A 13,706-nucleotide genomic window follows, 5' to 3' on the forward strand; every position below is an offset into this window, starting at 1 on the left:
TGTTCCTGTGCTGTACTGTTCTATGTTCTTTGTTCTGTGGTGGTGTTTCCGTTCACCACCTGCCTTGTCCTTTCTGGCGGTAGAGACTGCAGATTCAGAAGTTGCTGTCGGAGTAGGTTGGCGAGTCACTGTGGTGCATTTTGTAGATGAACTCCATTGAATTACGTATGCCATTTTTATACCCACTGAAACAGTTCATCAGTATCTTCCTACAGTCTAGAACTTTCTTTGTCAATGTCAACCACACTATCAGTTTTGGTATCATTGGCAAACTTCTGAATTGGGGTTCTTATATCTAAGTCCAGATCATTGGTAAGTATCAACCATAACCTCTAAGTAATAGATTCATGCTAAGCATGATTCATTAACCTGTGCCTCTCTAAACTCCGATATGTTGTCATGTTGAATTATCTTCAGCAACTTTTCCACATTGATGTAAAGCTATTAGGCTGACAGGACTGTAGTTTGTCAGTCTCTCTGTCTCTCTCTGTCTCTCACTCTCTCTGTCTCTCTTTCTCTGTCTCATTCTGTCTCTCTGTCTCTCTCTCTTTCTCTCTCTCTCTCTCTCTCTCTTTCTTGCCTATATTTCACATTCTTCCTCCATCACCTCAAACTCTGTACCTTTCCCTCTCCCATGAGGACAAGTGTAATGAAGTCAGAAATATATGCATCTTCTCTCTGTGCATAAATGCTATGGTTTGGTTCCTAATAACTTCTATCTTTTCCATTGTCCTTCTTCTTCTTTTAATATTATTAGAAAATAAATTAGGATATTCTGTGATTTTATCTGCCAATATTGTCATTGTGTATTCCATACCTTCATAATTTCCTTTTTAATTTCACCCTTGCACCTTCTAATCTCCTGCTTTATCTACATTATCCACACTTCTTTGTGTTCTTGTGAAATACCTTCAAGCTGACAAACCTGGTACGAATTAAATGCGGGTTGCTGTCAAATCCAAATGAAGGTTAATTTCTAAGTTTAAGAGCTAGCAGGGGCGGAGCTGGCTGTCATACCACCAGTTGGATTTTTAAACACAGCTGCAGGTTTGTATGCTAATGATGGGAAATGACTTGCTGAAATGGCTTGGGATTGCAATAATGGAATGTGTTTGACAACTATAGCAACACCCCCACTTATCATCACCTGACTGATTGTACCCTCGCAGGTAGCAAGACCCAGAAATTCCTTGGGTCACACACTGGTACAGCTGGTAGCACCACTGTCTCACAGCTCCAGTGACCCAGGTTCGATCCTGACCTCCGGTGCTGTCTGTGTGGAGTTTGCATGTCCTCCCTGTGACCACATGGGTTTCGCCTGGGTGCTCCAGTTTCCTCTCACATCCCAAGGTTTGTAGGTTAATTGACCGCTGTAAGTTGCCCCTAGTGTGTACGTGAGTAGATGGGAGCTGGGTTGGTTTCCTGAGCCAGTCAGTGGGTCGGGGGCGATGGAAACAATAGGCCGGTAGATTGGTATTTGTATTAGTATTGGTTTATTGTTGTCATTTGTATCGAGGTACAGTGAAAAACTTGTCTTGCATACCGATCGTGCAGGTCAATTCATTACACAGTGCAGTTACATTGGGTTAGTACAGAGTGCATTGATGCAGTACAGGTAAAAACAATAACAGTACAGAGTAAAGTGTCACAGCTACAGAGAAAGTGCAGTGCAATAAGGTGCAAGGTCACAACAAGGTAGATTGTGAGGTCATAGTCCATCACATCGTATAAGGGAACCGTTCAATAGTCTTATCACAGTGAGGTAGCAGCTGTCCTTAAGTCTGGTGGTAAGTGCCCTCAGGCTCCTGTATCTTCTACCTGATTGTCCATTGGTGTGGTGAATGAGAGTCAGGGCCTGGATTGATTAGTGATAGGGACCAACAGGAATCAGGGTCTTGAGTGAGCCAGGGGTGGAAGGTTGAAGTTGGGATCATCTGGGGGGATCAGGAAATAAGAAGACATGGGGAATTAAAGGGTCGGTGGGTGATTAGTGAGCTGAGAACATTCAGTACCATGGAGGGAAGTGGTGGTGACCAAGGGATAAAAGGCAGTGTGGGACTTAGCTTAGTGGGCTTCAGATCCTGCATTGCTCTCCTAATGCTGGTCCAGGAGTGCACAACATTGATCTACTTGCCCCTGCAATGTTTCAGCTTTCCATGGGGAACGATGTAACTTGCGAATCAGATGTGCAACTGCAACACATGAAGGGAGATGCTTGACACAATTTCTGAAATGATGCAAATCAGAAATTAGGTGGCACAGTGGTGCTGCTGGTAGAGCCACTGTCTCACAGCGCCAGTGACCCAGGTTCGATCCTGACCTCCGATGCTATCTGTATGGAGTTTGCACGTTCTCCTTGTCACTGCGTGGGTTTCCCCCGGGTGCTCTGGTTTCCTTCCACACCCCAAAGATGGCAGGTCGATTAGCCACTGTAAATTGCCCCTTGTGTGCAGGTAAGTGGTAGAACCTGGGGAGAGTTGATGGGAATGTGGGGAGAATAAAATGGGATTACTATGAGTGGGTGTTTGATGGTCGGTGCAGACTCAGTGGATGAAAGGGCCTGTTTCCATGCTGGGTCATTCCAAGATAGATAGAAACGGACATTATTTCATTTCACTCCATGGTAAACACAGCCATGTGCCGATCTTCCGGCCCCACACACTGACCATATTGAACAAGGAACATCCAAACAGAAAACCACAGTGGATTTACATTACAGAAGAAACCCACTCGATGATACACAGCCGCTGAGGAGCTGAATAACAAACACGTGCTGAGCTACAGTGAACAATAATATCATCCGCATAAAGCAGGGTTTTACCTGGCTTATTATGACGGTGCTACTAAAGACCCAACTGCCTGTGTTTAGTTTACTATATTTTGTTAGAGAGAACGAGTGCTGAAATTGCAAATTATGTCATCGTCCCTAAATCAAAAAGTGAAATCCCATTGCTATAGCAATTGGGAGATCAAAGAAAGTCTCTGAGCTGCGTGTGTTGAAGCTGATACCCAGGGGATAAGGTGAGTTGCAGGAAGCCTGTTCTGATTGTGCTGTGTTCAGTGATGAAGAGCTGTGACCTGGTGCTTGAACAAGCTGTACTGAGCTCCCTATCCCTGCATTTATATTGCAGAGCTGCAGATCAGGACTGGATCGGTCGGAAGGCAAGGCTCCGTAGGGAGCACCACTGGAATATCCCCCTCTCGCACTGAATGAAATCAGGAAGTTTTGCAGGAATTGTTCCTGGCATTCACAGCAGGTAGTCTTCCTTTATTTTTAAGATGTGGTTGCTTGCGTTAACTATATGAATTAATGAAGGTGCTGGATGTGCTCAACAAATAATTATTGAAGAGGATATTTATTTTGGCACAGTAAAATTGGAGAAGGGAATGAATATAAATCTATTTAACAGACAAGATATTTGCACAAGTTGTATCTTCAAGGATTGATTCACATCATAATAAGTTGTCAAGAAGGCTGAAAGATTATCTGCATTTTAAAATGGCTGTATTTTTTTTAACAGCAATTTTTTTCTGTATGAAGTATTTTTCTTAAGGTCTGCAGCTATTAGCTTGCTGTTATCAATTGCAATCATTGCAGTGACACAAAATAAGCACTGTGTTTTGTGGCCTGGTGTGTTAATTTCAGTAAGGGACTATTGCGTTTAGTCTCCCAAATCTTTTGTGGGATTTGGGGTTTTAACCTTTATGTAGTTGCTTTAGAGCTTGAGGATTCTAAAATAGGGGGACAAAAGGGGTTAAAAAAATACCTTGCATTTATTAGTTACTTACGACGATACAGAAGGAGACCATTCAGCCTATTAACTCCATACTGGCAGCCAAGAGGCCAATCCCATCAGCCCTGTTCTCCCTTAATCCTTGTATCCCTGCAATTGTCCATCAACAGCCCTTTCATTCCCCCACCACCCATTTACACTGGGGTTAACTTACAGAGGCCAATTAACCAACCCGCCCATCTTTGGGATATGAGAGGAAATCAGAGCAGCCGGGGAAATCCAAAGGTCTTGGGGACAACATGCAAACTCCACACAGACGGCACCGGAGGTCAGGATCAGACCTGGGTTTCTGGAGCCATGAGGCGCTATACTGCATCTTTCATATGCCCAGAATGTCCCAAAGCGTTTTGGATAATGAAATACTTTTAAGTATCATAATTGTGTAGAGAAATACAATTGGCAATTTGTGCATAGCAGGCTCCCACAAATAGCAATGCAATAAATGACCCATTCAGTTGTTTGGATGTTATCTCAGGGATGAATGGTGGACAGGAAGCTGGGGGAGAGTCTCACCTGAGGGGAGGCACTTCTTACCTCTACTTGGTACTGTACTCAGTGCACCAGCTGGATAATGGGATCAGATTGTTGGATGTGGGACTTGAACCCACAACCTTCTGACTCAATGGTAAAAATGCTACCACTGAGCCATGGAGGAAAGAAGAAGCTTGTCTGTGCTAAGATATGGCTGAGGAAATTGGGGCTGGGGTAACAAGACCACCTTTAGCTTTCTGGTGCAGGAGTGAGATGGGAGCTTTTGAGAATTGTGCCTTGGAATAAACCTTGGTAACTCATTGGGCACTTAATTCTCTCCAGATGTTGGGATATTCAGGAATATTCTCACTCACAGTAGTAACAAGTAATCGCCCATTATGTGCCGTTGTTTCTTCTTTCATGCCTTGGACACCTTCTTGACTGAAGTCATAGAATCATGGATAGATTCATAGAGGTCTTTCAGCCCATCAAGTCCATGCTGACCATCAGTCACCCACTTTCACCAATCCTACATTAATCCCATTTTTTTATTCTCCCCACATTCTCATCAACTCCCCTCAGGTTCTACCCCTCACCTATATACTAGGGGCAATTTACAGTGTCTCATTAACCCATCAACCCGCACGTTTTTGAGATGTTGGAGGAAACTAGAGCACCCGGGGGAAACCCATGCAGTCCCATGGAAGCTCCACACACAGACAGCACCTGAGGTCAGGATCGAACCCGGGTCGCTGGAGCTGTGAGGCAGTGGCTTGACCCGCTGTGCCACTGTGTCGCCCATGTCTGATTGGCTCTGCTCTTTTTAACACGTCCTGGTTATTTGAAGAATCTCATCTGTAATTTTGAAAATGATTGGGAAGAACTGAAGTACATGGGAAGGAAGGTGATTCCATAGGGAAGATGGAGAGATTACCTCTAACTGTGGGGATTCTGGAACAGAGAGGAGAAAATCCTTGGAATCTGAGACCGGCTATTTTACAGTGGATTCAGGGAAGATTTTATTACTCAAAGGGTTGTATATATCTCACTCAATTGAAGTTTACACAAAGGAGGTTGATGGACTTGATTGGGTAAAGTTGAAGCTGGTGGAGATGGAGCCTGGGTTAAAGAACCAATCGAAATAGATGGAGGAACATTTCTGAAAAGCCATGAGTGGCTCCTATTTCTCCTAATGGAAACAACAGTCTTATTCTCTGTGTATTTACAGCTGAATACCATGTCTGTCTGGGGGCTGTCTGCAAGTGTCCAGTGTCATAGTTTATCATTACCATGTTGGTTTGGCAGGGCTTCACCAGATGGTCTGGCAATGATGTGTGAGAGTGAAAGGAAGCCCAAGCACAGAAAGGAGCCTGAGACTGCTCAGCAATGTCCCGGTACAACAGGAGCAACACAACATGTTGGGAAGGTGATGCAACTCAGAGTCCTGCTCTTGGATGACACGTATGAAGTGTTTGAAGTGGAGGTAAGGCTGCCGACATCAACAGATGGCCAACAGGGATGCAAACAATCGAAAATGCAAAAGCAAAAAAAAATCTGCAGACACTGGAAATCTGAAATAAATGCTGGAAACACTCGCCAGGTCAGGCAGTATCTGTGGATGGAGGAACAGAGTCATTGTTTAAGTCAAACTCAGTGCTGCTTCTTTCAGATTTCCAGCATCTGCATTTTTTTTTGATTTTCATCAACAAATAAAATGTGTTCTGACGGAAGGTCATTGACTTGGGAAAAACAACTCAAGAGTTTCTCACTTTGCAGCTGCTGCCTTACCTTCACAGTATGCCAGCATTTTCTACTTTTATTTCATATTTCTGGTATCTGTGGTCATTTACATTGTGTAGATTTGATCTGGGGTCAGTAAGTCGGTTCACAACCAAATCACTGCAACTGACCTTAATGTTACAGGCCCAGGAAAGGTGGAAACATGAGTTATTAATTTTCTTGCTGACTCTGTGTGTGTGTGCGTGTGTGTGTGTGTGTGTGCGCACGTGTGTGTGCGCACGTGTGCGTGCACACGTATGTGTGCGCATGTGTATGCGTGTGCATGTGTGTGTACGCATGTGTGCATCTGTGTGTGTCTGTGTTGTGTGTGTGCATGTGTGCAGCATGTGTCTGTACTCGTGTGTATTTGTGTGTGCATGCACATGTGTGTCTGAGTGTGCATGTGCATGTCTGTGTGTGCATCTGTGTGTGTCTGTGTGTGTGCATCTGTGTGTGCGTGTGTACCTGTGTGTGTGTGTGTGTACCTGTGTGCGTCTGTGCGTGTGTGCATCTGTGCGTGTGTGTGCATGTGAGTGCATGTGTGTGTGTGCTTATTGCGTGTGTTTGCGTGTGCATATGCATGTGTGTGTGTGTATGTGCATGTGTCTGTGTGTGCATGTGTGTGTGTGTGCGTGTGTGTGTGTGCGCGCGCACTCCATCCTCCAATCACTTCAGAAGATTCTATCCCAATTTTCCCTCCATTGGCTCCCAGCCTAGTTGCATCTTTACCTTAAAATTCTCACCTTTAACTTCCTTGTTGGCTTCTTTCCTCTCTCTAATCTTCGTCAAGACATAAAAATACTCTTCAATGACCTGATCCTCCAGTTATGGCCACTTGTACATCCTCCCCTCCCCATGCCATCACTGGTAAACCAATCTATGTTCCGTGGCATTGGCAAACATGCCAACAGCTGCTTGTTTTTATCTGGATGATGTGTGAAAACAGGGACCCTCTTCTCTTTCCCATGTGGATGTAGAAGATCACATTCCTCTGTTCCAAGGAAGAGCGTGCAGTTATTCCTGGTTTTCTGGCCAATACTTATCTCTCAATAAATAATCTGGTTATAAGAGCTTTGCTGTCTGTGGGTCTTTGCTGCCAAGTTTCTCATGTTGAAATAACAACCACACTTCACATGGTGCTGTGTGAACGTCTATTTTTCATTCTTTTACCCTCACACTCAGAATTATTGGCAACAGTCTCATCCCAAAAAACACTTGATCCATTTGGATGATACTTGGTTATCCCATTTCTTACGTTACAATTTTATAAAACATTGGTTAGGCTGCATCTAGAGTACTGTATACAGTTCTGGTCGCCACACTATAGGAAGGATGGGATTGCATTGGAGAGGTTTGCAGAAGAGATTCACGAGCAGGTTGCTTGGGATAGTGTGTTTCAGCTAGAGGAGTGACTGCATGGGCTGGATTTGTTTTCCTTGGAGTGGAAGAGGCTGAGGGATGTATAAATTTACAGAAAGAGTATAATAGTGAGAAACTTTACCCCATAGTAAAGGTGTCTGAATCCAGAGGGCCCAGGATTAAGGTAAGGGATGGAAGGTTTAGAAGGGATCTGAGAAAGAATGTTTTTACCCAGAGTGTGGTTGGAATCAGGAACACACTGCCTGAGGGGGTGGTGGAGGCAGAGATTCTCACAACATTTTAAAAGTACCTGGATGAACACTTGAATCGCCAAGGCATAGAAGGCTACAGCCCAAGTGCTGGCAAATGGGATTAGTGTGGATGGGTACCTGACGGTTGCCATGGACATGGTGGGCCGAAGGGCCTGTTGCTGTGCTGTATGGCTCTCTGACTCCACAGCTCTTAACCCTGTTGAAACAATTAAGTTAATCCCAATTTAAACTACAGAGAAATGTCACACAAAGCTTTAATATTTTCTATTATTAGTGGGAATTGACAAACTCATTGGATGTTTTTATCCCCTGAATTGTTGTTTGTGAAGTTTTTGATGAAACTAATAATCAAAACAGCACAAGGTTTCCACTTCAGTGGTGTGTTACACAAGAGAGCTCTCTGGATGAAGAAATAAGACATGCCTCTCGGTCAGGGGATCTCTTTGAAGAATTGGCAGTGGAGACTAGCTGGAGCTGCTAAGTGTGTTCTGTCAGTAAATGGAGCACAACTAATGATAGCAGCATGTCTCTGTCAGTAATGGACAGACTTTCCTGAAGGCTACTGTCTTGCACAACAAGAATGGATGTATTAATGGATTAAGTCACTTTTGGTGATGCTTTTCCTTGCTAACATTGCTGTTAAGTTTAAAATTCACATTTGTGGCTTCAAGCTATGGACATACTCCTGCCTGCCTCTTTAACCATCTCCAGCCTTATGTGTGTCTGGGAAACTGTGTTGTTCCAATTCCGGCTTCTCCAGAAGAATTCCTTTGTCCAGCATTCTTGGCTGCTTAACCTCTGGAATTTAACTTGAACATGTACAAGGTGATGCATTTTGGGAAGTCAAACCAGGGCAGGACTTACTCAGTAAATAACAGGACCATGGAGTGCATTGTAAAACAGAGAGACCTAGGAGTACAAAGACATAGTTCCCTGAAAGTGGCGACACAGGTAGAGTGTGGTAAAGAAGGCATTTGGCATGCTTGCCTTCATTGGTCAAAGTATTGAGTACAAGAGTTTGGGACATCATGTTACAGCTGTACAAGATGTTGGTGAGACTGCACTTGGAGTATTGTGTACAGTTCTGGCCACTTAGCTAGAGGAAGGATATCATTAAACTGGAAAGGGTGCAGAAAAGATTCACAGGGATGTTTCCAGGACTAGACGGCTTGAGTTATAAGGAAAGACTGAATAGGTTAAAACTCTTTTCCCTGGAGCATGGGAGGCTGAGGAGTGACCATATAAAGGTTTATAAAATCACGAGGGGCACAGATAAGGTGAATCGCCACAGTCTTTTTCGCAAGGTAGGGCAGTCTAAGTAAAACTAGAGGACATGGGTTTAAGGTGAGAGGGGCAAGTTTATGATGCAGAGGGTGGTGGGTGTGTGGAACAAGCTGCCAGAGGAAGTAGGAGAGGTGGATAGAATTACAATATTTAATAGACATTTGGACAGATACAAGGATAAAAAAGATTTATAAGGACATGGACCAAACGCAGGCAAATGGGACTAGCACAGTTAGGCACCTTAGTTGACATGGACAAGTTGGGCCGAAGGGCATGTTTCCATGCTGTATAACTCTATGACTCTCATTCTACATTAATGCCTCTTTCCTCCCCTCTGTTAAGTTGTTCTATGAAGCCCACCTCCTTAAATAGGTCATAGTAGGTCCTTGCATGCTTCAATGTCCAATTTTCTTTTCTTACATTATGTTGGAGGCATTACATGAATGAAAGCTATTGTCTAAGTAATCCCCAGCCATAAAGTTTCAATATAACTGGGCTGATGAACCAACTATGTATTAAATCAGGAACCAAGTTATGGCTACCAGGTTTTGAATTGTGGCACAGGGCTAGTAGAGCCGCTGCCTCATCATGCCAAAGACCTGGGTTCGATCCTGACCTCCGGCGCTGTTTGTGTGGAGTTGGCACATTCTCCCTGCTTTCTCCGGGTGCACTGGTTTACCCCCACATCCGAAAGACGTGCAGGTTGCTAGGTAAATTGGCTGCTGTTACTTGTCCCTAGTGCATGGGTGAGTAGCAGAATGTAGGGGGAGTTAATGAGAATGAAAAAACAACTGTTGATGCTGGAAATCTAAAATAAAAACAGCAAATGCTGGAAATAGCAGGTCAGACCACAGAAATAATCTGATGAAGGGTCTTCAACATGAAATGTTGACTGTTCCTCTTCCCATGGATGTGGCCTGACCTGATCAGTATTTCCAGCATTTTCTGTGTTTATTTTAGAGTTGATGAGAATATGGGGAGAATTAAAAGAAATGGGATCAACGTAGGATTAGTGTAAATAGGTGGTTGATGTGTGGATTTGGTGGGCTGAAGAACCTATTTCTGTGCTGAATCTCTCTGTAACTCTACATTTAAACTTTGTACAGTAGACAGATAGATGTCTTACTCAACTAGTCACTCTTTCAGGTTATCCCAACTTTTCTTGAGAAAGGTTTGGAAATCTAAGTGATCTTTGGGGATTTATTTGGGAAAAGTCACCAGGGCTTCTGGGGGTCCCTGATTTGTTAGGGACCTGATTCTGCTGGAGTTGGGGAGGGGGAGGTAGTGGGTGGAGGAATTGATCCTTCTGGGGCCAGTCAGGTTATGCTGGGATGTGATTCAAAGCTATGGTGGGGAGGGGTGAGACAGGGGCCAGTGGGTGGTAGGTGGACTGAGGAGGGGTGAAGGATGACGGACAGGTGGAATAAAGTGGATGGTACAGTCTCTTCTCCAGTGTAGGGGAGTCAAAAACTAAGGGGCATAGATTTAGGGTGAGAGGGGAAAGATTTAAAAGAGACCTGAAGGGAAATGTTTTCATACAGAGGATGGTGAGTATGTGGAACGAGCTGCCAGAGGAAGTGGTTGAGGCAGGTACAATAGTATCATTTAAGAGGGGTGGGGCAGAATGCAGGAAGGGTGAACATGGAGAGAGCTAGGAAAGAGATAAGTAGGAACAGGCTCCCAGTGCTGGAATCTGATAAGGGATGAAGGTGATAATGGGAGCCATTAGGGGAGAGCTGAAGGGCAGATGGAACCTGATGGGGAGGGGATCAAACCAGCAGAATATCTTTCTGTTTCCACTGCACCATCTTTAAATAGCTGCTGAAGAATGTAGGCTACTCCAACTGGCCCTGCTGACACAAGCAAGTTTGATTTTCTCTCCTCTCCACCACGTAGATTTTCTTTGTCATTCATTCATTTTTCAGGATTTGGCCATCCCCGACAAGGCCAGCATTCATTGCCCATCCCTAACTGCCCTGGAACTCAGTGGCTTGTGAGGCCATTTCAGAGTCAGCGTCATTGATCTGGGCATGGAGTCGCATGCGGGCTCGATTGTGCAAGGACAGATTTTCTCTTCTGGGGTACATTAGTGAAGCTGATGGGTTTTTGTTAACAATCCGGTCACCATCATTGAGACTAGATGCTCTTTTCTTTCTCATCTGAAATTCCAGATCATTAACTGACTTTAAATTCCACAACTGCCATGGTATGATTTAAATGTAGGTCCCTGGATTATTAATTTGGTAATCTGGGTTATTAGCCCAGGCCTCCAGAGTAGTGCTCATGTAATTTAACCACTACGTGCATCTGCCAGTGGGAACAAGACCCCAATTTTATGCTTTGTCTAAGAGATAGTTGCTCTGAGAGGGAACTACGCTCTAAGTGTGGTTTCTTAGCCTGTAAAATGGGACCTGAGTCTCTTGGAGACACTAAAGGACCACAGCATATTTACTTATGTCAATATTGAAGAACAAGGATTGTCTATTGTAGAGTTAGAGAGATCTAGCACAGACACAGGCCCTTCGGACCACCGTGTCCATGCTGACCACCCATTCACACTTATCCTATATTATCATCAGCTCCTCCCAGATTCTACACTCAGGCCAATTTACAGTGACCAATTAACCTACCAACCTGCATGACTTTGGGATGTGGGAGGAAACCGGAGCACCCGGGAGAAACCAATGCCGTCACTGTGAGAACGTGCAAACTCCACACAGACAGAGGTTGGGATCGAACCTGGTTCTCTGGTGCTGTGAGGTAGCGGCTCCACCAGCTGTGCCATAATGTCACCCAAGTCGAAATAGGAAGCAAAGGGACTCTGTACCCCTGTGTGAGGTAACCTCCATGCTGCTCTAGCGGTTGCATTTCTAGTTTTCAGATTGCATCCCTTGTAATAGATTCCTTTACAAGAAGGAAAAGCTGATTCTCCATATCCTCCCTTCTTAGTCTATTAATTATTTTGCCTCTCCTCAGTCTTCTAACAGCAAAAGCACACCAACTAAACTTAGATAACTAGCCCTTACAATTTCACTATTCCTGTTCGAGTATCAGAAAATAAACAAAAGACTTCAGATGCTGGAAATCTGAAATAAAAACAGAAAATGCAGGAAGAACTTAGTAGGTTAGGCAGCATCTGTCGAGCGAGGGAATAGGGTTAACTCTTCCAGTTAAACCTGAAGTATTAACTCTTTTTCTCCTCCCACAGATGCTACCTGAGAGTCTCCATCATTTTCCGATGTTAGTTTAACCCAGTATAAGTCTAGTAAACCTTTAACATAGATCCCCACAAGGCCAACTAATCCTGTGATGCCTAGAATGGGCAACCCAGATGGGATCTCCCCATTAATCTGTGCAACAGGGACATCACCTCCTCTCTTTGAGATACAAGAACCTTTGGAAGGAAGAGAAAGAAGAATTTAAACATACTTGTAATTGCAAAAGGGATCAAAACAAGGCATTCTGATGTACACCAAAAATAGTCGCTTTCAACTGCCGTAAAATAATTCTCTGGAAATAAAAACTATCTATATTAAAATTAAGATCAGCTTGGGCATATTGCAGTATTTAAGCATTCATTTTATAATGGGGAGTGAACTTACCCTGGGAAGGTAGGTTGCTGCTTTCAGAGGCAGTGGCACCTAGCGTAGGTTGGTTACTGATAAACGGCTCTGGTGGGTCATTAGCTTGCTAAACCGTCCTGCCTTGACTTGTGGGGAATTATAGTTATTATTCATTTAGACATGTTAATGGTTAGTTGGATTAGCAACTGATGCAGGTGGGCTCACTAAACATGGCCATTGTGATTTTAAGCAAAGCCAGTCATTAGTTGAATTAAATACAGTCTTTTACAAAATAAAGCAAGAACCGTAAGGATAGATTTGAATTATGTTCACTGCACCCCACCCCAAGTTTGCTTTATCTGACAAGGACACGGTCCATGGACATCCCTTATAAGGCAGTGTAAGTCTGTAGCCATGTTTAATTGTACGTGATCGGACTCCAGCAGAGTCTATTCAGGCTGCAGTTATTATTCTGCTTGTCAAATGCCATAGCCTCCAGAGATGATGGAAAAGAACTTGCATAAAAGTGGAAAGTGCTTTACAGAGAATCAGAGCAGGGATGACTGCACATAGCAGCATGGAAAATAGGAGCAAGAGTAGACCATTTGTCCCCATCGAGCCCACTTTAATATTCAATACAATCGTGGCTAATCTAAAATAAAAGCAAAAAATACTGGAAGTACTCAGCGGGGTCAGTTCACATCTGTGGGAAAGGAAACAGGGTCAAGGTTTCAGGTTGAAGACCCTTCATCAGAAATGGGAAAGAGGTAAAAGAACCTTGTTAATCTAAAGAGAAGGCGGGGAAAACCAGGTGACCATGGGGATAAACTATAACCAAGATTATCTGGTCAGTGAGTGAATGGGAGCAGTTAGAGGGTGAGAACACTGACAAAAGGATGTAGGAATTATGAAATGCAGAGCACATCAGATCATGGCTGATCATCTAAGTCGACATCACATTCCTGCTCCCTCCTCACTCCCACCAATGTTTTTTGCATCTGGAAAGTTACCTGTCTATGTCTTAAGTATATTTAATAACCTGGCCTCCACATCCCCCTGTAGCAGAGAATTCTGCAGCTTCACCACCTCCTCAGTCCTGTGTCTCTAACCCTATAACCTGAGATGGTGACCCCTCATTCTAGACCACCCCAGCCAGAGGAAACATCCTCCCCACATCCAGTCTA

General features: G+C 44.0%; 1 protein-coding gene across 1 annotated transcript in view; it reads left to right on the forward strand.

Moving 5' to 3' along the window:
• The first annotated feature begins 5,595 nt into the window (after positions 1–5,595).
• Positions 5,596–13,706, forward strand: part of LOC127573784 (FERM domain-containing protein 7-like) — a 48,416-nt gene continuing 40,305 nt past the window's right edge. Inside the window, exon 1 of the mRNA XM_052022288.1 lies at positions 5,596–5,748. Coding sequence (XP_051878248.1) covers positions 5,596–5,748 — 153 coding nt within the window. The remainder of the gene's footprint in view (positions 5,749–13,706) is intronic.

This window comes from Pristis pectinata, chromosome 8 (genome assembly GCF_009764475.1).
Source record: "Pristis pectinata isolate sPriPec2 chromosome 8, sPriPec2.1.pri, whole genome shotgun sequence".
Lineage (NCBI taxonomy): Eukaryota > Metazoa > Chordata > Chondrichthyes > Rhinopristiformes > Pristidae > Pristis > Pristis pectinata.